At 35.9% G+C, this 25,499-nt stretch overlaps 1 protein-coding gene across 1 annotated transcript in view; it reads right to left on the bottom strand.

Annotated features, from left to right (window-relative positions):
- Positions 1-23,943, bottom strand: part of LOC122840852 (collagen alpha-1(XI) chain-like) — a 92,170-nt gene extending 68,227 nt beyond the window's left edge. The window contains exons 1-4 of the mRNA XM_044133598.1: positions 23,632-23,943; positions 12,267-12,431; positions 9,125-9,338; positions 6,271-6,433 (exon numbers count right to left, since the gene is read on the bottom strand). Of these exons, the coding sequence (XP_043989533.1) occupies positions 6,271-6,433; positions 9,125-9,338; positions 12,267-12,431; positions 23,632-23,740 (651 nt within the window). The 5' untranslated portion in view covers positions 23,741-23,943. The remainder of the gene's footprint in view (positions 1-6,270; positions 6,434-9,124; positions 9,339-12,266; positions 12,432-23,631) is intronic.
- Positions 23,944-25,499: the final 1,556 nt, after the last annotated feature.

Genomic DNA, 25,499 nt, shown 5'->3' with positions numbered 1-25,499 from the left:
GGCAGTTTGCTGCACTGGAGACAAACATTTGTGAAAGAGGTGCTCTTGAAAAACGTTCTTACTTAACAGAATCAACGGCTGAAAAACAAAATGTGTTAAAGTAATGAAAGAGTAGATGTTACAATTTGTTTTTGTTTTTCACAATTTATAAGTCAAAGACAAGAAAAGACAGGAGTGATCAAACAGGGGCAGACTGGAGCTGGTATGAGTTCTGTCTGCTTCCCCCTTTTCTAAAAGCTGTCCTCTCCGTAAGTCACATCTTATTCTTATTCAAACATCTTATTCTTAGAGGGTTCCTCTTTTAAACAGCCATTACAAGAACAAAATATGTTAATTAAAAACGACAGAGAGACCACACGCACAAGACGGTTCCCTAGGCCTCGGTGTGATTCAGTCAATCCCACACTCCCTGTTGGAACCCTCATCCTAAGCCTCCCTCTGCTTTTCCTTTCATCCTTCTCACTTCCTTGTGCATATCTCAGTTCATTTTGTTGACGTTCACGTCTGGGTCAGGCTGCACATCTTTTTGGCATCTGTTCATGTTCCTCCTCGGCATCCCAGGAATGATCTACAGCAATGTGCTCAATCTGTTCAACACTCTTTCATGCTAAATGGGATAAATTATCCTGTCACGGATGCACATCAATGAACACATTAGTGTGTTTTTCCACAACTACAACATGTCCCGGCATTGTCAACTCTCGGCTGAGGCGCAAATGAACAAGGTGGATCTATTTATGCTTCATTCAAAGAGAAAGTAACTGTTTCATGCACAACAGAGAATAAACAATAGAGAATAAACAGCCTCCTGTTTGTTCCTGAAGCTCATTTCACATTTGATTATAAACTCTAATGTTTATGGAAGCACATAGACAAAGCTTTAGTGTTTTCGACGCCTGCTGTGAGGAGTATCCTTCCTGGCTCACAAAGAGGACCCAGAAGATATTAGTCACAACGGGTGGAAAAACAAAAAGCAAAGTTTTTGGGGGGTTTTTTACAAGTGCACAGCTGACTATAAAATTTGTCTCTGGAAATGGTTCGTTACTAGAGAGTCAAAAATGTGTTTTTGATTGCCAGCAGGAGGAGAGCGCAGTTTGTGCTACAAGAAGCAGTTCATGAGCCTCCACAGTCAAGTGAACCAAAACTGAAAAATGAAGATCTGACTTTGATTGGATACAGACAGCTCCTGCTGGCACCAGATCATAAGACGGGTGGAGGTGCAAGACTTTTTCTTAATCATGTCTCTACTGGACTAATTTAGAGGCATAAACATATACGCTGTTTCTTCCTTGACTCGAGAAAATTAAGAACATATTGGACTTAGATACTTAATCAACAGAGGAGCGTTTTACTGAAACGGGAAGAAATTAAACATCTTTCTTTGGCTTGTAGAGTGTTTGTCCTTCTGTATTTATGTTTGCACAGTAGAGAGGTATGTGTTGAAGAGCCTGATAAATAGAGTAATAAAAGGAATCTCTTTTCAGACTTCTAAAGTACTTTTCCTCTCTTTGACTCAAAGGTTCTCTTTTCAATAAAACAGACTTAAATGAAACCACTGATTGTGTTAAATTTAGGGTAGAGATGTCCCTCGGAAGCTGAAATTGGATGATTTCCAATATTTCCAATACTGATCAGTAATGAAGAGCTAAAGTCCAATCTTTTTTTTTGCAATTCTGATAGCAGAATACCTTTAGCAACACTCTTCAGAAGGGATGTTGTTATTGAGAAAGAAGACTCATTTAACTATTATCGGCACCATTGAAATGTGTAATAACTAGCTTAGAGGAAGCACAAAAGGTAAACTGGTAAACTGCAAAAACTGTTTACAGTTTATCACTGTAACCAATTCAGTGGGGAAATCGCCATGTAGACCAAAATGCAGCTCAGTTCTTTTCATCTAAAAAAATAAATATAACATGCTAATCAGCTCTTCAAAATATTTGTGTAACATTTGAAACCTTTAAAAAAAAACTAAGAAAAACCCGACAATATAGTAGAAAAACTTCTGATGAAATGTTAACTCCACTCTGTCTGTGTTACCCACCGTCACAATAAAATTCCCTACTGCTCAAACTGTATGAACTTTGAGCTTAAAAGGCCATTATGAATGTAACTTGGTAATAATTTTGCCAAAAAAAAAGAGTATGAATCTCATTTGGATAATGCTGGCTAAGCAAACATGCTAGCATGTTGCTATTGATAGAAAACATTTATCATGCCAAACATGGGAGTTATTAGATAGCAGTTAGCAAACAATAGCCAACATTATCTGCGATGTTAAAAAATAGAAGCTATCAAAAAATGCAATATTAACCTAAAACGACAATATTGGCTCTTCAGTTATTATTAGAAACTGAATGGAAAATATTGATTGTGTTGAAATTAGGTATTCTAGCACCTGCTAAAATGCCAGAAATGGTGTTTTAGTTAACAAAAACTAACATGATATGTCATGCTGACATCTATTTGTGCAGCTACTACCTTAAGTTAAAATGCTCTGCTCTCTATTCACTGCAATGGTGAGCACTAACAATAGAAATACACTGAATATACATTTCATTTACAGACTGTAAATCAAAAAACAAAACAAAAAAACATGACATGTTATGAGAAAAATCATTCTTCACCAGTCCCTCTCATCTTGAAAGAACAAAGGAACAGATGGAATATTTAAAACAGAACAGGGGAAATAATTTGAACAGGAGGAACTGAACACAGGAACGGTACAACACTGTAATATTCTCCAGATTTCTTCCAGTGTTCTGTCAAATTCAGCCTTTGCTGTCAACACAAGAATAACATTTCTTTTCAAGCACTGTGGGTGTACAATATCTGGTAACATTTGAATGTTCAAACATGTTCCCTCCCAGTAGCTCACAAGATTGTTGAAGTACTTGAAACACCTGCTTGCTGTTTAGATTTATTTTTCTTTGCTTTCTCAGCGCCTTAATGTCAGAAAATGGTTTTGGGAATCACCTTGGTCCTAATGTGTCTCAACTATTACTTATTATAGTCAATATGTATTTCAGTGAGGTTTAAAGTAATAAACCTCACTGCTCAGAAAGCAAACAAGCAAACTAAGTTGTTAGTGAGTTTTCAGACAATGGCTTGTTTTTGTACAAACCTGCATTTGCAATGAGCCTCCTTGACCTTTCAAATGCTTTTGATGAAAATAGTGTGTATGTGTGTAAAACACTTGTGTAAAAGCTTCAGGGGGTTGTTAGAGAGACAAACAGCATGATGAGCCCAGTGAGCACTTCAAAATTAAGTACTAATTTGTGTGGGCATCTCACACACAGTTTCCAAAAAATACATAAAAATATCAAATGATGAATAGAGGCATTCTCAACTACATATAAATATTTCAATTAACTGTATCTGAAACAAAAGTGTAACCGAGGCATATGAGAAACAGTTGTTATGTTTGTCTTTCTGCCATCTCAACTATAAACTGTAAACAATTATTCATTTAAAGTTTGGAGCCCATCAGACTCTTGCTGTTCTCCTGCCAGGGTCTGTCCTGCTCCAGGGACAGGATTTTTTTGGACAGATCCACTCTGCTGTAATAACAGGCACATGAACAAAATATCTTCACCTCGCTTTCCTTCTCTTCATTGAGACATACAGACTGAGATTTACTCCAAACAAACAAAACAAAACAAAAATAAACTCCGTTTTGATTAAAATGAGAACTATATATTATTTTAACTTCAAAATATTCTTTAGAAGTTGGAGAAAAAACAGGGATGGGAAGCTATAGCACTTAGGCAAAGGGTCAGTGAGCATATCTCTTAAACATCTGTGCTCTTCAGCCCAGGAGGACAAAGCACACTGCTCAAATTTTCCTCTAGCCTTCACTTTTGTCTTTGCTTCCAACTTTGACACCTGCTTGTGTAATCTAGTGCAGTAGGATAGATTTGTGCTCAATGCCAAAAGGAGCTTAATAGAGAAATTACTTGTGAGGCTCAGTAATTACAACCTAACAACTAAGTAATAGCAAGTATCTTTGTTCATAGGATTTTTCCACTACAAACAATTCTTCTAGAAAAAAAGCTTGAGAAAAGTTTTAAGAATTGTTAATAAGTATATAACTAAAAGCCCAAGGATAGACTGCTTCAGATAAAAATTTAAAATCTATTTCAAACTCAAAGAATCACAAAGGACCCTGACTAAGAGAAGATCAGGACATGTTTAATAACGTGAAAGATTTATTTACTTTTAAAGTGAGATTATGGTGAGTTTTTAAGTTTAGCGGCAGAGATACAGAAATGATTTTACTGGAAGTGGCTGCACCTACCAGAACTACAATGCAAAGAAAGTTCAATAATTAAATGCAACAAACCCTGAATGTGCTGCAGAACATTCAGCATGTGGTATCTTTGAATTCAACAAAAAAGGAAACAACAGAGGATAATTCCTAACTTATGTATCAAAGCATATGTCCATAATATTTTAAACTTTTACTTAACTTAAAGCAGAAAATTTTACCAGTATAAGATTTGAACTCTTAAATGTATAGATGAGAAGAGATATACACACAGCGATGGTAAAAAGTACCCATGAAGCTGGATATATAACAACAATCTAGAACAAATAAAAGATAAGGAATATATATGGAAACATAAACATAAACATTCATTTTGTAATCAGCAATCCCAAAATATTCTACTTAACATGAAAATAATTATCTTAGAATTTGTCAGGATTTGTGGTTTCTTTTATCTTAGACACTAATTAACACCATTTTGCAACATGTGAAAAGCCCAAACTCTTGGAACAAAACATGGCAATTTCCGTTTAAAGGTTCTAAAAGGAGCAAAACAAATTACTCTGTAATTTACACTATTTAGTATAATGGGTCTTTAAACAATGAGCTTTCCAAGAGCAAAGCAGCTCCATCCTGAATTAACAGTAGAAACACCAAGGGCTACGATTATTTCCTCATCTTCTAATTAACTGAATCACCCACCCTGGTTTCCTATCAGTAATTCACTTTATTACATGAATCTATACAATATGTGCAAAACAAAGTTTTAAATCAAATTCAACTTCATGATCTCATGTTGCTCGTGATAAACAGTGGCATCAACATTTGCAGCTGTCTTCACAGTGGAAAGTCATCTCTGACCCAGAAGCTAACATCTTGCAGGCTGCTCCACTCTGTATGCATTCCATATGGAGTGACATCAAAGAGGATCTGTTTTCTATGGTAGCATTTAGCTCACATTTTCCACTCAGCAAGATGCTACCTGTGCAGTCCACAAATATGCAAACTCCCTCACAAAACCAAAAGAGTAATTCTGCATGGTCTAGATTTCCATTCTAACCCTTGTGCTCTAAATATTTAAATAATATTACGAAATATTCTGCTAGTAGATTTCTGTCTTCTAGTTAAGTATTTAAAACAACTCAGTCTGTGCTGAGGGTTAGAATAACATAATGAATAAAACACTGCAAGAGGCCTTTTATGAAACATGCAACCAAAACCAACATTATTGTTCTGGCCAATAAAATTCACCATGGAGTGGTATTCAAAACCTAATAAAAAAAAAAATCTAAAATCTATATCCTTTAAATGTTTGGACTCTAAGCAAAAAATTCTAATTTTTTCTTGTCTCAATTGGTAGCTGTAAATAAAATGATTAGGCTTTCAACTGTAACCAAAGTCAACAAGTATCTAGTAAATGCGGGCATAAAAGTCAACCACACATTTATTTTTAGATCAGCATCTGAAATCCCAAAGTGCATTGTCTTAAAAGTGTTATAGATCCACACTACATGAGCTGAGTCATATCTGTAAATTACTTCTAAATTTATCCTTTCTGGTTATAACCAAAAACAACAATTAGAAATACAATTATGGGAAAAAAATACATTTCCATCAGCATATACTGTAAATAGATTCCTAGCAGATTGTCTTTGCAATCCCATTGTCACAAATATGTGCGCTGTTTTCTTCAAAAGCAGGAAGAGTTTCATACATGTAGGCTATTAAGAAGTTGAATCTTGTTAGTTTAATTTGGATAATTTGTCATCAGTCCAGATTATCTAAACATCCATTATCTATCCATGTAGCATCACCCAGGGGCTGGTGCCTATCTCCAGCCATCACTGGGATATGCCAAGAACAAGCCTAAATTAATACCTAAAATTAAATAAAAGAAACTTTAAGTCTAAAAAGGCATCACTCAATTGTGCCCCAGGTGCATTTTCCATTGTGAAAACAGAACACACAGACAGATACCCCATGAGTTTAAAATTCAAATTTACCTCGAAGACTTCGTCATCCAAGATTCTGGTACCAAAGACTGTAATGCCTTCAGTGTCGATCACAGCTTGGTCACTTCTTTTAAGTGGTTTGGTCAACTTCTTCTTGCAGTCCACAAAGATGGTAATGCTCTTCTTCTCAACGCTGATAGCGACTCTGTGCCATCTGTGCAGTAAAATGAAAGGTCAGAAATGAAGAACTACTTGCATAGTACTTTATGTAGTTCAGAGGACTTCAAATCTACATTCAGTCACATTCACACACACATTCACACACTGATCAGGGAATATTCAATTTTTTTGCTTTCCTACTTTTTGAAATACAAGAGCCAGTCAGTAGATGAAAAACAGCCATCTCAGTGTTTGAAACAAAATCTGCCTGGTAGTTTGTCTAAAGCTCCAGATCAATCATAAGGTCATCAATAAAATTTTGTGTACAGACATGAAGAGAATTTTTCCTGATCTACACAGTAGGGATAGGCCTTTGGTTTGCCAGTTGTTAAGTGGTTATGCCCAGCTTGTTTTATTTATTTTAATTTGAGCTGTCATAATGTAACTTTGGATTTTTAAAGGCAGGATTTGTTAGCAACTCTTGGCAGAACGTAGAGATCTGCTCACCAGTTAACCCACTTCCATAGAACCTCTTTCCATCTACAAGACACCTTCAAAGACAAATTCATATTTGCATTTAGTCCAGATAAGCAAGTGAAAAAGGCACAAGTTCTGAAATGATTTCTACAAAGTTTAAAGGCCCTTTAGTACAGTTTGTTGTTGTACAGTTCTACAGCTTCTAAAACAGAAACTGACAAATGTTAACACATCTGACAGTGGTTAACCAACCACTGTCAGAACAGCAGTGAACAGAACAAGGCACATTTTATACAACCAGCTGTCATTTATTATATTACTCTTGGTCAACAACTGAAAGGAGACAGAGTCTAATGCCAAAGTAACTGGCAAGGGTATTTCTTATTCTGTACACCAGGTGATCTACTGCGAGCTGTAGACACAGTCCAATTAAAACAAGGATGTGAGTCACAAAGAGAAAAACGTTAATGACACTGAAAAGTGGTCTGATCTGCAATTATAAGACAGGAAGTTTACAATTATCTGTCATTAAAAGGTTGGAACACAAGAGAGCTAATAAACTAATTATAAAACAGTCCCTTAGACATTTAACAGTAAGGGTTAGTCTTTTAGTAAAATTGGTCATAAAGTTGTTCGTTTTTTCAAACACAACAACAGAAAAGATTGTATATACCCCATTCGAAATGGTGTGTCAGAAAGTATAACCCCATAAGCAAATACTTCAAAGTTCTTTATGTAAAGGACCATGCAAAACTATACCTGCCAAACTTTTAAAAAAAGAAATAAAAAATGAGAAATGGGCTTGCATTGGAACTACAACCCCCATGCTACAGTTCTTAAATCCTTGCTGTGGCCCCCTCTGGAGCATTTAGGTTTTATGCATTGCTAATCTGGAACAGACATCAATAAATCTACAAAACAACCAAAACACTGAGTTCTTTTAAATCAAGGCTAAAAACCCGCAAGTTTAGAGTTGACTTTCATTCATTTGAATCACCTTGTTACTGAAGGGTAATTTATAAATAAACTTGACTTAACTTAATGTACGGTAATCATTTGGAGCCAAAAATTTCCAAAATACTCAAAATTGAATAACAAACTCATTTATTTATTTAGAAATATTGGTTACCGTCAATCCTTTGCCATTTTCTCTGACGAAAGGCGCCCCAACTAAAATTTAGATGAAAGGTCACATTTTGGTATGTCTGTGGTTGTTCACTTGTTAGGTGATTTTAAAAGGGAATTGATGAAGATAAGCAAGGCAAGTCTATGTGTATGGCACATTTCAGCAACAAGGCCATTCAAAGTGTTTCCCAAAATAAAGCATAAAAAAAGAAGAAAGGATCACATTGCAGTGGCAGACTAAAGTTGTAATTCAGACTAAAATTTGTGGAATTTTAGTTAATATTATTCAAAACCAATTTTAAAAAAATATGTTTTTAGCCTTGATTTAAATCCACCTTAATGCTGGGTTTTATTTAGCGATAGGTATCACCATACAGGGGTTTCAATACAAATTCCCCTTAACACTCTTTTTATTTTATTTGTAAAAAGATTTAAAAACAATGCAACATTCTAAGTCAGTCACTTAAAATTGTTTAGATGCAATGTCACAAAATGTGAAAACAGGACCATGAATACTTTTCCAAAGCATTGCATTCACATATATTTTGTGATATACTTTTTTAACAGAACAATTTCCACACATTGAAACATTTATATGCATCTCTGGTCCCACTTATACAAATGATTAATGGCAACTTTTTATAGAGGTTTGAATATGCTTCACAAGGGAGCTATGCAGTTCATAAGGATCCTCACCACTGCACTGTATCACTACGCCATGGCTGTAAATTATCAAGACAAAACAAAGCCTGTCATTATATTGTTAGCTACAATTTATCTGCCATTACGGTCGACTTGTTCCATGTGCTATTAATGACTAAACAAACACATGATAATAATTAATCTGCAGAGTAGTAAGTCACTTTAGCAGGCCAGAGGAGCTTGAGAAAATACTTTGGGAAGACTGGTTTTGTTTGAAATAAAACGTGATCTATCAATCATGTTAAAAATGTTTGAAATGATCTTTAGTATGTGCTGCTCTCATTTTGAGACAACCACACAGGCTTCACCACAAAGGCTCCAACACTCAAGTCAATCATTTCAATCTGGCTAAATCACAAGATAGGGAATATTCTGGAAGCACTAAAGTCAACCACCCAGGTTTTACCTCCTGTGTTTTTTTTCTGAAAAGGCAATCACTTACTTGCCATCAGCAAGGTTGATGGAGCGAAACAAAGGATATTCCTCTGGGGTGGGCTTGCCATGCTGGTCCTCATATAGAAAAACGGGGGCTCGGCCCACCTCCACTCCCAGCTGCTGGAGGCCTTGTTTGTTGTATATGGATAGAAGGAAAGACTGGAGTCTAGCCTTGGGCTTGATAGTGAACAGAATGGAGAAATCTTCAGGGAAATGTCCTCCTGAAAGTGACAAAAGAAAAAGGAATGGAGACTGGCATGTCAGTAAGCACTTGCACATGTGTAATAAAACAAAACAAAAAAAAGAGTAAGCAAAGCTTTACAGGACTGCTCTGCAGCACATTGATTTAATGACAAGAACAACTTAATTTTTTTCCATTTAATTTAATTATTCATGTGAAACTGGTAATAGATTCCTTTGTTCCAAATTGTCAATCCTGTTGCTTCATTGAGTTTAATGTTTCATTAAAAACATTTTTTGTTTTTTGAAGCTGGATGCTGCATACTTGGCTTTGTGAAATGATTCAATAAATGGGATAAAACAGGAGACAGAAAGATGCTCATAGACTTTGGTACAACAAGTTAAAAACAGATGGAGACACTTCAGCGCTGCAGCTGCAGCCATCTGTGTTTTTAAAATGAAAAGGTTAAGCGCAAGTGGTGGATGCAACAGAGAAACAGAAACTATGTCTCTGTTTCTACGTACGCAGTGTGTAGATGGTTTTACCATATTTCTAAAACTCTCAGTAAGTCAAATATTAAGAATATGTTTTACCATGCAAAACAAATCTGTAAAGAAGATGCCATGGCTTTTGTTTTTACAAACTATCTGCAAAAAAATGCTGCAGCAACACATTCTGACTCTATTTATTATCCTTTTTAAACTTGTCACAAAAAGTATGGAAATATGTGTTTGGTCAGTTCTTGTTTTCTTGTAAAAATGTTTCTGGACAATAAATCTTCTACCATTGGAAAGTGTGTTTATACCCCTTTAAATGGTGCCACATTTGCAAGAAAAATTCTTTTGTGGCTCTAGCAGCAGAGTGTGTATGAAAAAACTCAAACACAAAGAGGCAGTGTGATGGTAGGCAAGACATCTGCCAAACTGGAAAAAAAACAAGGTTTGTTGTCATTTCATATTATCTGAGTGTATATCCATATTCAGAAGAGACTACAAGGGAATTCCACATTGGAAAAACAGAGAACAGATGATGCAATTTAAATATACTGCATTAATTGGTCACAAGTAATCAAATTAAGTTGATCCATGTTCATTTATTTTAATAAATTGGCAAGTTAAACAAATGTAAATAAAGTTAGTTTGACAAACTTAATTCTCTTACTTGTGACCAGTTGACAATTTTTAGTCCATGTCTCCAATCTAAGAGCCCTATATCTAGCCTCCATAAAATTAAGCTCTCTGCACAAAGAGTTGTTTAAGAGACTACCTCCAGAAATTTGGAGTGGAAAGGAATTAGCTGTGTCTAGTCCTAAACTCAACCCTATTGAATACTTTTGGGATTAGTGTGGATGTGTCGTTCTGACCACAGACAAACAGAATAACACTTGTCTTCCTTTGAAATCTGGTGGAAGAATGGGATGACATCCCACAGCAATGTGTGATCAAGTCGGTGATCAGGACAAGGAGGAGGTATCAGGTTCCAAAAAGGATTGCTACAACAAATTGAAACTAAGAATTTTATTTATTTTTTTTTTTTATTTTATTTTTTTGCTGCTTTCTACTCTCAAAAGCAAAGTTTTCTTACTTTCTCTATTTTGCAAAATACTGCAAAATAGAGAAAGTAAGAAACTAAACTTACTATTTCCTTAGTTACTTTAATTTTGGTATACATAATTGTTTTTCAAACCAGATCACTAATGAATTTTGCCAAGAGCTTAAGGTGGCAAATGCTACATTTCATCATTTCCAGTTCAGTTCTTAAATATGGTTTGTCTTAATATCTCAATGTGATATTCAAGTTTAAATATTTTTTGTTCCAGATGCTGTGTGTAATTCCAGTTTCTCCGTTAATGCTGGTGCTGATCATAGCTCAGGACTTCAAATCTATTTAAAAAAGCTATTGTTAAAAGTATTGTTAAACGTAATTAGTGAAGGTAAAATTTCTCCCTGCCGGGAACGTAAAATAAATTGGCATGGCAGTTTAGGATTCTTTTCACTATTAGTACCAGTAACTAGAAAATAACAGGCTGTAAACACGTCTACATAATTCTAATTACATACATCATGATTCATAATACTCATGCATAAACACATGGTTTCATTTCAGTGTCTCAATTCAGGAAAAGCTTGGCAGTGCCTTCTTCATTCATGGGATTATTGTTAGAGCTACTGCTGCTGGTAGCCTTGGATGTTCTAATTTTTGATTCAGAAGTAATCAATTGTATGCTTTTCTCCAAGACATAACCACTGAACTCCAAGCTTTGTAACTATCTTTTGCCCATAGTAAAATAGCTCAGAGTACTTTTGACTCTGAGCTACTTAATTTAATAAAGCTCTTCCTGTTGAATCCGAGTACTTCATTTGTTGTTGCATAGAAAGTACACCTGGCTCTGATAATTCTGTGTCTGTGCATCAATTGGTGCAATTACCTTTTGATATTGTCTTGCTTTTGCCTTTCATTGAAAGCTCTCCTTGGTCGTATATGCTTCTTTTCTGGCAAAGCCTTTGACTGAACAGTTAGCTATTAAGCATGTGTTCACCCTTTGTTTTTTTTCATAGAAAACACTGCAGCATTTTCCATCCATTTCCTGTCCTCTCAACCCTAGCCAGTCACAGAAGGTGGTCACTTATACTCAGTCGGACTTTTTCCAGACTGCAAGTGAATAAATGAACTTCTTAGAAAAATCACTTCTTAACAAATAGCATTTATCAACTAAATTTGATCGGATTGTTTTATAAATTAGATCAAGCCGTATGATCTAAAGTCAGCTACAGATGACTTTAGGTCAAATGACTTCCTGTGTTGATCTAGTGTGCAACATACTTATTTCCCAAATATGAGCACAAGAACATTTTCAAAAATGTTCAGCATTATATAAACCTCTTGTCTTAAAAGTATTTCTGAAAGTTTCTGGTAGTTTTGTGAAACTGCTAGCCGTCCAAAAGAGGAAAAAAGTATCTATACCAACCTGGGAAGAGCTGTTTGGTTGGAGCACTGATCTGAGCGTTTTTTGTCACTCTATATGCTACGTCGGGCTTGGATCCTCTCCGAACTGTGCAGAAACCAGGTGTTTTCCGGACTCCTTCCGGAGAACTCTGGAAGTCTAGCGCTTTTAGTACATCGACAGGTTCAGCTGAGGAGACAAAATAGAAGAGTTGATTAAATATGATTCTTTTTTACAGCAAAATTAAATAAAATGTAATAAAAAATGTGTTGTGTACCATTATACAAACTGTGTTGCTAACCTATATAGTAATTTTTAGAACATGAAACTTGAAATAACATGAAATTTAAGCGCAGCACAGACCTAAACTGAAGTGTTGTCCTTAAACTTTAACATTATTCAAGAAATTATTGCAGATATCAAATGAACAAAACATTTCCCAGCATCACAATGTTTCTTTTTGAGACGTCTACCTCTTTAACAAAGTTAGCTGTTGTTTCACTTTTTACTTCCTTAGTACCTGTCTCAAAATGATACACTGGGTGCTAAATAGTGAACCTCTCAATGGTACAGTTGCTTTTTTGTAAATCTACAAACGTTAATGCTGCATAAAGTGCTACTATTAGAACCAACATTGCATATGATATGACTTCACAATTAAATTTTAAAAGCTTAAGTTACAATCAGCAAAAATGCAGGTTGAGTGTTTGTACAAATGAACAATAAACTTACTGCCAAAGACATAATATGAACATGATTTACTCCAGCTTGACTTGTATAAAAGACATGTAAAACTTGTAACAACAAAGTACCAGTAAAATTATGGCATATCTGATGATGAAAAATGGAATACTACATATGACGTTTACTATGTACTGCTAGTGCTTTGTAATAGGTAACCAGACATAGCAAGTTGAAGTTAAATCAGCATTTGTACCTTTTATACCAATAGCCTTTTAAAGCACAGTTGAACCAATCTATGAGCAGAGCCATTTTTTATGAGCTGCGTTGGTAAGCAGTAAAATGGTGGCCACCATTCAAAAGGCCTAATTGGCCCCCTGCCTAGACTCTGTTGTTACCCCCTTCAGCTAAAAGATTTCAGCATGTATGTGATGATGCAAGTAGCTGATGCTGATCAACAGGGCTTCAGAATAAGGAGAGCACAGAGGGGGGTGGCTTTACAGCCTTCTAAACACTCTCTTACGCTCTTTTTATGCACTTTTCTATCAATGAACCAGGGACCCCGGTCAAACAACTTTGCAACTTGTTTATCCCCCACTGTTTCTGTAGCTCATAAAAACTCATAGATAAAGCTTTTAATTTAAGAGGTATTAATGTTTAGGAGGGATTTGGGACAACATTGCTATCTATCCAATTGCTGAACAAACCCTAAGGTTTGGGAATAAAAGAATTTAAGAAGAGCCGATGGCTTTAGATTAAGATTAATATGGTTTTGGCCCTGCGACAGACTGGCGACCTGTACAGGGTGTACCCCACCTCTTGCCCGGAACGTTAGCTGGAGATGGGCACCAGCACTGCTCCTAACCCAAAATAGGTGCAGCTGTAATTGCAATGAAAGGTGGTTCTGAAACTTAACAGGAAGGATCAGCGTGAATAACGTCTTCAGATTTTATTCATAAGAAGAAAAAAAAATAATTTGCCTCCTTTTTATTTAACATTGATACACTATTTTGAAAGGTTGAGAGTATGAGTGCCTTTTTTTGCATGGCTTTGTATACAATATAGTGGAGTTTGTAAAGTCACATTTCCAGCCACATGTAAACATTTCTGTCTACAGCAACAGGAAAATGATCTTCTGCTGGTGGGTTCTCATTGTGTATTTTCTGACAAATAAAGCCTCAGGCAGACATGCTTTAATCATAGATGAAGCCACTGTTATTGTTTATACTAGCACATTAAAACATGCACTCTATCACAGCTCTATATCTGCTCTGTAGCTGATGATGGGCTTCCCGGAAAAGAGGAAATTTGAGTTTCAGAATAAAAACAGTTGCAACCCAATACATAAAGTAAAAGACTGCAAGGAAGTGAGAGTTGGAGAAAAGGAATGTAATTATACATTTCAAGGGTGAACAATTTCAAAATTAATTGTATGTGTGTGAAAATTCCAGGACATGGCCATGGTCTTAAATGTATAAAAATAAAGTTACCCCAGAGCCAGAGTGTGTCATCTGCCATTTCAGCATTGGCAAAATAACCCAGGCCTGTTTACAACAGCTCTTCTGAGTAAATAGAGAGTGTCTGTGAGCTAGTCTTTACAACTCAACAACATGTAGCCACTTTTTTCAGTCTCCTGTGGCAGCCATAGGGTGGTGCCTAAAAACTTGCTCATACAAAGCGCTGCATATTTCAGATGTGTCTCTGTTCCAGAACACCTGATTCAAATGATTGCATGACCTCTTCTGCAGCCACCAGGTGCTGCACAGGCATGTTAATAACTCACAGATTTAAGACAGGTGTGTGGCAGAAGAGAAACACCTAAAACATGAAAGGCATGTTGATCCAGTATTTCTCAAGTCTGAGGACCAGAATTGAGAAACACTGGCTTCCCCTGCGTCTTTTCTAATTAGCTCCCGTCTTTTCTAATCAGCTCCCACAGACTAGTGGCAGCAGTAATAAGAAAACAACTGGCAGAGCTGCAAGTCTGTGAAAGTTATACAAATGACATCTCAGTCCAATGCTGTGAATGGCATAATGGAAAGTCATTGTTGTGATGAAGTGGTGAAGGCAGAACATAGGAAAGAATAAGAGCTTTTTAAAGAGACAGAGACCACATTTAAGGGGGTAAAATTACAAAGTCAAATTTCTTTTCCATTCATTTTTAATATATACAGAATTTTTACATGAACTGAAGGTAGCATTGTTAATGGATTGTGATATAAATAGCATTATGTGCCTGGAAAATGCACAATACCACCCTTTTAATTTAAGCTAGTCTTAAATTTAAATAATATTCATCTTAAAAAGCTTTACATTTATTTGATTAAAACTTGACAAACACTAAAAAGAAATCAAAATGTATTCAATACAAGAAAAAATGGTCAGAAAAATGTTTATTGGATGCTTTCAGCAAAAACGTTTTTCTGAATCATCTTCTGCTTTTCTGCAACAATGTTGCCGTTATATTTGACACATTATCTGCTTGCTTGTACAGCAGTTATCAAAACTAAAACTATAAAACAAACTTCTATGGGATTTAAAATTTTCGTGTAAAATGTGTAAAATATATTGAGCAAGATATCTGTGATTTATGAGTGAAATGGAAAGGAAAGAAAGGAAGGGATGTTGCAAAAAAGTTATTAGGATCATACAGATCTGTCTAGTGGAGGGTCAAATATCGATTCTTCCTATAATTTCTTTCTACAGCCATTTTAAGACCAGATGTAAGAATCTGAGTTGGCTTGATCTGGTTTTAGATTCTGATAGTTGACAAGTTTGAGTAAAACATGTTTTCAGAGTGTGATCTGACTGCTTTTATTTAAAGAGAACAAGACTTACTTCTTGTTTTTTCTAAAACAATGCAACCTATAGATTGTAGAGTTAAAAGTTTTATTTTGACTAATGCAAAAATGTTGAATTAAACCTCTTGACAATTACCGGTAGCTGTGGTTTTAAAATTAACGTCTGATGTTAGTTTTTTATTTAGTTTGACAATAGACAGACAAAAAAATTGGCCAAAAGCTAACCTGCAGGGTTAGGGTTAGGGTTGGCAGAAATGCTCACAAAATGACATTACCCAAGTAAGAGCATTAGATTATGGTGTTTCACCATCTGCTCTATGACTGTTTTCTATAATCAGAAATATTTCCTGAGCAGTTGAATTTGCCTGTCTTCTAATCAAGAGAAATGCTTGCAGCTGTCTTTAAGCCATCTGACCAGCAGTATGCAGCAAAAGGAATGTGCCACACAGCCAGGGTAAACGTTAGTAATCCTGGCACTCTCTATGGGATCTCATTAAAAGGTCTTTAAACTTCTGGAATGGTTTGAAGGAAAATTATAGCGGTTTTAAAACCATGACCTTTTAAAACCTGGGTTTATTTTAATGGCGGCAGCTGGCTCATTTTTAAATGTGTGTATGGAAAATCTGGAGTTTTCTTTAAATCAGGATGCAATCATAATATTTGCAAAAAGCAAATTTTTGCTGGGATTGTGGTAAGCATATGTGAAGATGTGTTGTCATTTCTACACAATTACTGTAAGGCAGGGGTCCCCAAAGTGGGTCCTTGAGGGCCGGCCCCCTGCATGTTTTAGTTCTCTTTCCTGTTTTAACGCACCTGGATCAAATGATGGCTCGTTAGAAGGCCTAAGAAGAACACTGACATGCTGAAAAGGTTGTTGGTGCCACCAGGGAGAGAACTAAAACATGCAGGATGCCGGCCCTCGAGGACCAACTTTCGGGACCCCTGCTGTAAGGCATTATAAAGGTGCAGGGGAGGGGAAAGAATGAAAACATATTAATCCATCCATCCATCCATTTTCTGTACACCCTTGTCCCTTAGAGGGATTATGTCTTTAATTTGCACATCAAAAGACAGAAGTTTTTACTAATTTTGAAAAACATCTTTAACATCTGTCAAACTGAATGAGTCTGAATTTTATAATATCGCCACAGATTCTTGATGGAATTTAGGCAGGGATTTTGATTGGACCACTCGAATGCATACAATATATTTGGATGTAACTCAGTCCATTGTAGCTGTGATTGTAAGTTTTGGGTTGTTGTCCTGCTGAAGGTGAACCTCTACTCCAGTCTCAAGACTGTCTTTCCATTGAAACTAAAAATTAAAACTATTTAGCTCTTTAATTCAGAGTTATAGCTTTTTTTTTTTCATTTTGTTGAACAGCAACAGTACACTTAAATGTAAGTAGGGCATTTCAATACAGTAGTATTGGTTAAAAACATAAGCTGGCCAACAACCAGTAGTAAAACCTAAACTCCAAGTCAAATTCTTTCCACCAGCTATTTGTTTTCACTATTACAGAAAGCAAAACAATGAAAAATCATTACAGCTGTGTTTAGACATAACTGGACTCATTTGGCTTTTAACTGGATCAAGAAGCAGGATGTGTCTTTGATAAACAAAGATCTGACTGGTCAGACTAAAATTCCTGAAGACCAACGTCACCTCTGCTGAAAGATTAATGTCCATTTTCCCAAAAGTGGCCAAGGTTAACTAGTAAGATACCATTTGTATGTGCAAATATGAATTTCACCATTCTATGAAAAAGACTCAGTCCTCTCACAGATTTCATATGACCTTACTTTGTGATTTGACCCACTTATCAATTCAAAAATTAATAGTAATTAAGTACATATTTTTTAAAGCAGAGTTCATTTTCACTCTCCACACTAAGACTGAATTACTACTAAACAAGTAGAATCAATAAATGACCTAAACAAAATATCTGACAACATGAAGTTAGCTAAGAAATCTCAGAAAGCTACACAAGATGCTTTGATTGTAGTCAAAGACATTTGTCAGTGTGTAAAATCTGGAAGCAGAGTGTTCAGCAATCTAAAGAACACCAACAAGTTAAATTCCAAATGTCTCATTAAAAAAAAGAATTAAAATAAAATAAAGGTGCGGGAGTGAAATACTCTGGACCAAAACCTGTGCTGTGGTCTGGAACAAGACTGCTCAAGCTTGAAAAGGCGCTTAAATTAAAAAATTCTGCAAGGAAGAGTGGGCCAAAGTCCCTGCAAAGTGATTTGAATGACTGACTGCATGTTATCGAAAGCATTTGATGGCAGGCCTTGCTGCCAAGGGTGGCACAACCACTTATTAAGTTGAGGAGGCAATTACTTTTTGACATGGAGTCAGGCTGGTTTAAATAGCTTTCTTTCTATTAATGAATAAAATAGTTATTGGAAAAATTGCCTCTATTAATTTTTGCATTTTTTTCTGACATTAAAACATGTTTGATAATTTGAAACATTTAAATGTAACAAAATGTAAAAAAAAAAAAACAATTGTTGTACAGTATATTATGGCTTGTGCTGTATTACAATACACCTTTTAAAAAAAACTTTTTGAAATATCAAAACAAGTTAAAAAAATTTAAAATCACTCCAGTTAATGTAGCAAAGAAAGGCAGGAAGTGCTGATTGAGCAGTTCCTATTTGCTTCTAGACACCAGGAGCAGTCCTGATAGGTGGAGTTATGAAGTCTACATGCTGAAGCCATTATGGTGCTGGCACCACTCCCTTTACCCCCTAACTAAAACATACATACTAACTGAAAAAAAACCCCATCCCTTTTCCTACTTCCACTGTGAAAAACCGCTTGAGATGTGATTCAAACCTCTATATGCTCAAAAGATTATATGAAGTAGTCCAGATCTGCCCTGTGAAAGCAAGGGAGGAGTACAGAGTCTATATTGGCTCAGAGAAACTGGTTCTCTCCTGTTTTTATTATTAACACTGCTGAGAAATCTAGCACTCAAGTGATTTATCTTTCTTTTCCATCTCAGATTAATTCAGAATAAACTTCATTGGGTGAAGGTCAGAAAAGGTCTCCATAAGCGACACCGCCAAATAACAGTTTAGTAGACTGTACATTTATTTAAACAGTGGCAGAATAGAAAGACAAACTGAAGGCATCAAATGGCAGGTTTGAAACCTCTCACAAAATGCCTCATAAAAAGGAAAATAGTCTGTGGCTCGCCTGAAAATAATCCTAAATTCAGAGCTACTGATTTCTGAAAAAGGACTGCTTGGACTGAAGGTCTCTTTGTGAGTTTTAGAATGCCTTTCTGCATTACTGCATACCTCAAGGGCTCATATATTCCAGATGTGCTGAATTGGCCAAGAACCCGACCCCCCCACACACACGCAGACTCTCCCAGACACCCCTGACTTGTCAGCCCACTCTCCTTCCACAGTCATTGCTCCACAGAAGCCCTGAAGAAATGGGGCAATATCACAAAACCATTATGAACCCCAAAATAAGTAGGTATGGCTTTTTCACTTTTCAGGCTCCAAGAAGGTGAACTAAATGTGCATTTCTCTCAACATATCTTAAAAAAAAAAAAAAAAAACTTTCATCCTTCCAGCCGAAAGAGAAATAAAACATATTCTAATGATAAGGACAGAAAGCCACATGAGAGACCAGACAGTTCTCTCATGGTGAACATACTAAAGCAGTCTCTCCACAGTCTGAGTAGTAATTTGTCAGTCTATGATTTTAATGATACTGCTGCCAAGGACCTATGATATAGCATCTGCCATGCTTACAAGTCATCCCTATGTAACACTTAGCATGTTTTGACATGACAAACCACAGTTTGTACACTGTAAAACATAAAAACACAATTTCATCTTCCACGGCCAAAGAGTCTGTATACCTTTCATCTATTTACCTATTCCAGTTTGAAGTTTAGGGTGAGTCTGTGATTCCATTTCAAACCTGGGCGATTATAACTTCGTGTCTCGGCAGCTCTGTGGTTTTGCAGCAAGGCAGGCGAGGATGTCTCGCCTGCCTTATTTTGTGTCACTACCATCCACAGGGAGTTGGCAGTATAGGCAGCAATTACAGCATGCTAGAAAGCCTGTAAATGTTTGCCAGCATATCATGCAATTATGGCCAACTTAAACATCTGTCAATATGCAGACACATGGGCAAATGTGCAAGCATGGCACTACAGACTTTGAGCTCATAATCTTTTTAGCTCAGGTTTCAGAGATATGCTTTTGTGTCAGGGAAATAATCAATTATTTGAAATAAAATTATGCTGATGGTTCTAAATTAAGTAGACCCTTACAAGGCTAAGCATATTATTTTATTATAATTTGATGAAGCATATTATCAAACAGCTAAAACTTTAACAAAGTTGGACCTCAGTGGGAAAAGTACTTATATATTTTTAAAACAAGTAAAATGAGCACTGCTAAAAGCCATAGATGCTTAATATATCCTCTGAAAACGCTAATAACTGCCTGTTTTAACCGTTCAAAACCCAAACATACCTTTCCATGCATTAATATGCATAGTGAAAACAATCTTAGCATTATTGAATACGTTTATATCTACAGTCTTCTTTATCTCTGCTCTTGAGGTTAGAGCCAGTCAGCGGCAATGAAAATGAAAGTCGCTAATGGATTGAGTGCTTGGCAGTGCTAGCCAATAGCATGTCATGTAGCATTACACCAATGTAGTTCAGCTTCCCAAACTGCATTTTCTTTTGGATATGTTAAGTATGTGCTACGAACAAATCTGCAAACAGGCAGATGTTTGGTGAATATTTTCAATCACTTTCCATAGAAAAATCTCCAAATAAGAGGAAGTAAATCTCAAAACACCTTTATCAATAATAACAAAACTGTTATTACAAATCTGCCTACAGAAAAATTTGATGCAGGTATTTTGAAAACCCCTACATTTTTTAAAAAGTAAGCCCTTACTTCTGAGATCTGCTACATCAAACAAAGGTGAACGCATATTGTTTGCCCATTCTTTATACAAATAACAAAACCTGTGGGGAAAAAAACCAACATCATTTTGTTTATGATTACCAGACTTAAGCACCTCATGTATTACTCATGATGCCAAAAATAAATCAAATCAGGTGTTTTTTGACCAAGAAATGATAGTTCAGTTTTAAAATTCTGAAATTTCTGTCCATTATATCTTGTATTAGGCTTCAAAAAGGCTAACCCAACAAAGCTCAATAAATCATCTTTGAGACAAATATTTCTGTGGAAAGTGTACCTCTTTTAACTCTACTGCAGAGGTGTACATCTAAGAAATACATGGATGATAAGTGATACATTTGTTACTTTGTTAAACAGGTAGAAGACTTGCTTCTGATACAAGCACTTCTAAAATATCTTCCTCTTAAAGTGGAACTAATCCCCAAATCATCTTTATTTGCTGATAAATTGTCTCAATACGTTATTTGGGGTTCTATCTGTATGTCTCTGCAAATTTGCTTAGTTTGACATTATTTCGCCTAAAACCATTACAGTGTCAACTGATGCCTAAGCAGTTGAATTCCTTTACTTTTTAAAACAGTATGGTTTTTTGTCAAAACGTCCTGTGTTCATACCCTGTGGCAAGTCGGGAGTTGAAATAGTGAGCATGGCCACAGAGGGCATTGATTGATAGCGTTCCTCAGCTCTATAAATGTATGATTTATTTGCAAAGTGGACAAGGAGTGGAATGTGTCTCCTCTGCTCTGATTACTGGTGACGGTATGTTGCAGGACAGGAAGCGGGATAGACTCAAGGTAGCTCTTTCTGCTAGCTCGGTACACAGCGGGGGAGCGGCAGAGCTGCTTCGACACTATAAAAGTCTAACAACACAGAAAAGAGTTGCTAGATTTATCATTTGTTGGCTTTTTTGGTAAAAAGTCACAGGAGGTTATATTTAGCCACATTCAAAGTGGCTAAATATAGCACCATTTATAGGTTAACAACAAAGCTGCTCTCATGCTAACCACAACCCCGTTCACCCCTTCCAATCACCTCCTCCCCTAATTCTCACACTTGACGTGACCCTCAGTCTCTCTTGGCTCCACCCACTTTGCAGGAATTTTCAAAAAATTGTCAGGGCGGGGTTATGCTTTCACAGGAGGTTAGTTACACTTTAACAAAGATAATTGTCTCAAAGACCAGCTACACTCAGCAAAAGTAGTGAAAAAATACCATTTACAGACTTATAAGTTATCAAAGAAGTTTGGAAAAATATATTTTTTTAGATATATTTGTTACATGACCTCAAAAGTCTAATGTACCAAATATGATACAATATTGTAGAAATGGGAATATTTCTTTCTTTGCTTCTTTTCTCAAAAGCACTCAAAAAAACACTTCCATTTTCTAACAATTGCTCATTAAATTATATTTTGAAAGGTTAATATAGCAGCAAATGTTTTAAAATGCTTTAACTTTCTTGCTATAAGTGAAAAAATGTCATATTTAAGTGCATAAACATATTCTGGCAAAGGATACACAACAGTATGTCTATTACTATGATTTCACAAAGGAAAGAATTTGTGTGACCCTCATATGTCTTCTTAAAAGCAAAGAAAATACTTCAGACTCTTTCTCCCCATCTTTTTTTCCATCTACGCCCCTTCTTGGACTCAGTGGGAGTCTGAATAATGTGGAAAGATGGTGATCTTTCAGCCCAGAATATAAATTCCTCTTTAAGAATTCTGTCTCGTGCCCAGGTATTATATAAATTTTTAAAATTTATCACAGTTCCTGTAAATTTAAGGTCAGACTGTGCAGTCCTACTATCTCTATACAGGTATCTTATACTACCAAAAAGCACAGTAATTTATTATGAAAACAGTCTGTCAATTTTAATAATTTAGTGAGCTTAGATAAATTTCTGTAAATATTTTTGTTATTTGTGGTGAGCCTGAGATAATACCAAATACCATGAGTAAAGGTTATGTGTAAAAGCATGGCTATCTTCCAAGTGATGGGGAATAAAAGAAACTGTTTTGTTTAGAAAAAATTGCTTTCAAGTCGCTCAAGCAAAATTTCTAATGTGGCCCAAATTTATCACAGAAATTAAAATCATTGTTGCATTAATCACTGGTGAACACAGCAGAATGACTTACGTTATGTAATATTTCTTATTTATGGTTAATAAAATGAGACTTGAGCCTAGATGCACTTTAGAGTTTCTCATCGTGTATGAAGCATCTGGACCTCTCTTAGATCTGTTGATTCAGTTTTCCCAGAACAAGGATTAAACAAGAGGATGCTGCATTAAGATCTGGAATCAATTCCCTGAAAATCTGAGATGTACAGAAACTACTGGCTCCTTTAAATGAATAAATTTTATTATTCCAATAATAAATTTAAGGTTTACAAAGTTATTTGGTTCTTTAATTTTATGCATAGCACTTTGAATAGTACAAATCTTGCAATAAAATAAACTTTTGCCTTGCCTTTTCTTGGCTCAAGGGACAAATCTAGTACATCTCTTATCAACCCACAACTTTTTTTCTCTCTTTAAATAGACAATGGGCTTTATAGGTAAAATTTTATTTAAAAATTAAAGGTTATCAAAAAACAAACAAACCCTGTAGTGCAGTATAAACCACATTCTCAGCATTCTAAGTTTGGGTCCGTCAACAGTCACATGATGTACCCTTTGTTGTTTCAATTAAACCTTTGAGTAATTATCTATATCAGAAATATTAAATCACTGAAAAATTGTGTTTTCTATAATGATAGGCAAGTTAAGTTAGAGTCGCAACGACAGGTGAGCTATTTTATTTAAATTGCCAAAAGATGGGACCCAGCTCCTTTGTACCACGTAGCTTCATTGACCCTGCTGCTATATTCGGGCTGTGTGCCAGAACCTCTCCAGTTTTCCAGACCACGCTAACTCAGCAATAAACAGCCTCTTACCTGCTCTGACACTTTGTAGAATTAGGATTAACGTGCCCACCGCGGCTAGCGTTGAATCTAATAGACGCCTTTTCGTTTTCCACCTGATGGTCCATCTTTCCATCTCCATGGTGAGCACCCGTAGCTGCTGCAGAAAAACGGGCGGCTTTATTTAAAAAGTTATATCCCCTCCAAAATCCTCAATGTGTTTTTTTTTCTTTCTCTTTTTACTGAAGCGCCATGTGTGGAAATATATATGGAATTCTCTGTGAGTCAAACTGGGCCCGTCAGATCCTCTTCCTTTAAGCCCAGATCTCTGACTGATGGCAAAGAGCTTTCATGGAAAGGAAAAAAAAAAAAAAAAAAAAAAAAGAAAAAGCGCAAGATACTTTTGCTCCCTGCGCGGTGCGTGAGGAGGCAGGACAAACCACGGAATACTAAACCCGACCCGACTGTGACATCCTGAAGGGGAGAATCACATAATCAAATCAGAAGTTGAAAAACTTATCCCTTGGCCCGCCTCCCTGAACGCAAGTAGAAAAAAGTAACAGCATCAGTCAGTAGGAGTGTCGCTGAACATTGGCAGAGCAGACCCAAGGCTATGTAGGGCTTTGGGCAGAATTTGATATGGGGACACAACTTTACATTAAAAGGGGTAGTTTATATTCATTCCCCTATATGAAATGGATAAATATACAATTTGAAAGAAAATAAGTGAGCTGACAGTTCTGAAAGTTGCCAAAAACTGATGGGATTATGCTCGGAACAGCAAATACGTAAATATGTGTATAAAATCATAACACAATAATGTCTACCCAAGACAAAAGACACAGAAAAGACCGAAAATGAAATAGGCAATTTACCATCTTGAATTTAAGTTCTCAAAGGATCATTTGAGTGATCATTTACCAAGCAAGGAGAAGGAGACTATCATTCTATGCTGCATGCATGTTCATTCAGTAAATAGGTTTTTTTTCTCATTTACATTACTTTTTCAACTGGTCAAAAGAAACACCTACAACAATCAAATCACTAAGGATGATACAAAATTTGACAGGATCAAGATTTTGGATAGAAAGCCAATCAGATCACATTGCACATATTTTTTAAGAGCCTACGATAAACTGAAAAATGTATTATCCTTTTCACTCAAACTCATGCGTAAATGTTTACATGCAAATCTTTTTAGTCATATGCTCAGTGCCTTTTTATTTGATCTTAAAGTTATTGTTTAATGTAGCAGAGTCCTTTGCAATTGTAAGGCACAATTACTTTAATGGAATGTGCAGTCAAATATTCTCTCCTTTGTTTGAGACTTTAATAAAAGAGTCAAAGGTGCAACTAAATATTGTGCCTGATGCGTTAGGACTGTTTGTTGACTGATTTAATCGTGCTCTAGAAACAAGTAGATGTTTTACCCTACAGAAAATGCATAAAGAAAAAAGAAATATTTAAATATAGTTTAAATAGTTTATTTTTTATATCTATAACAAAAATAACAGTCGGCTCTGCGGTCAGGCTGTTAACTCCCTGCCAGAGATATCAGTTGCAGCAGCTCTCAGTTTTTAGTTGTTACTTCCATTAAATCCAAGATTTCAATCAACTTTATATTTCCCGGAAGAAAGCGTTGTTCAGTTAAACAGCTGCATTTGTTGGGTCAGATAAAATTTGTCCTCTTACCCATTTACTTCCACAAAGGTCCTCCAGATTTCCAGTGTAAATAATCTTTGGAGATAACCTGCTCACTCTATCACTTTTCTTTGTCGCTGCTAAAGTGTCACACATCCATTTCACATAATCCTCTCAGAAAGGTATCTTTGGAAATGAAAACAGAAAATGCATTTTCTAAAACTTGCAACAGATTTCCACATGGCACTATTGAAGTACAT

Source organism: Gambusia affinis, linkage group LG12 (assembly GCF_019740435.1).
Source record: "Gambusia affinis linkage group LG12, SWU_Gaff_1.0, whole genome shotgun sequence".
Lineage (NCBI taxonomy): Eukaryota > Metazoa > Chordata > Actinopteri > Cyprinodontiformes > Poeciliidae > Gambusia > Gambusia affinis.
This window is presented reverse-complemented; position numbering and strand designations above follow the sequence as displayed.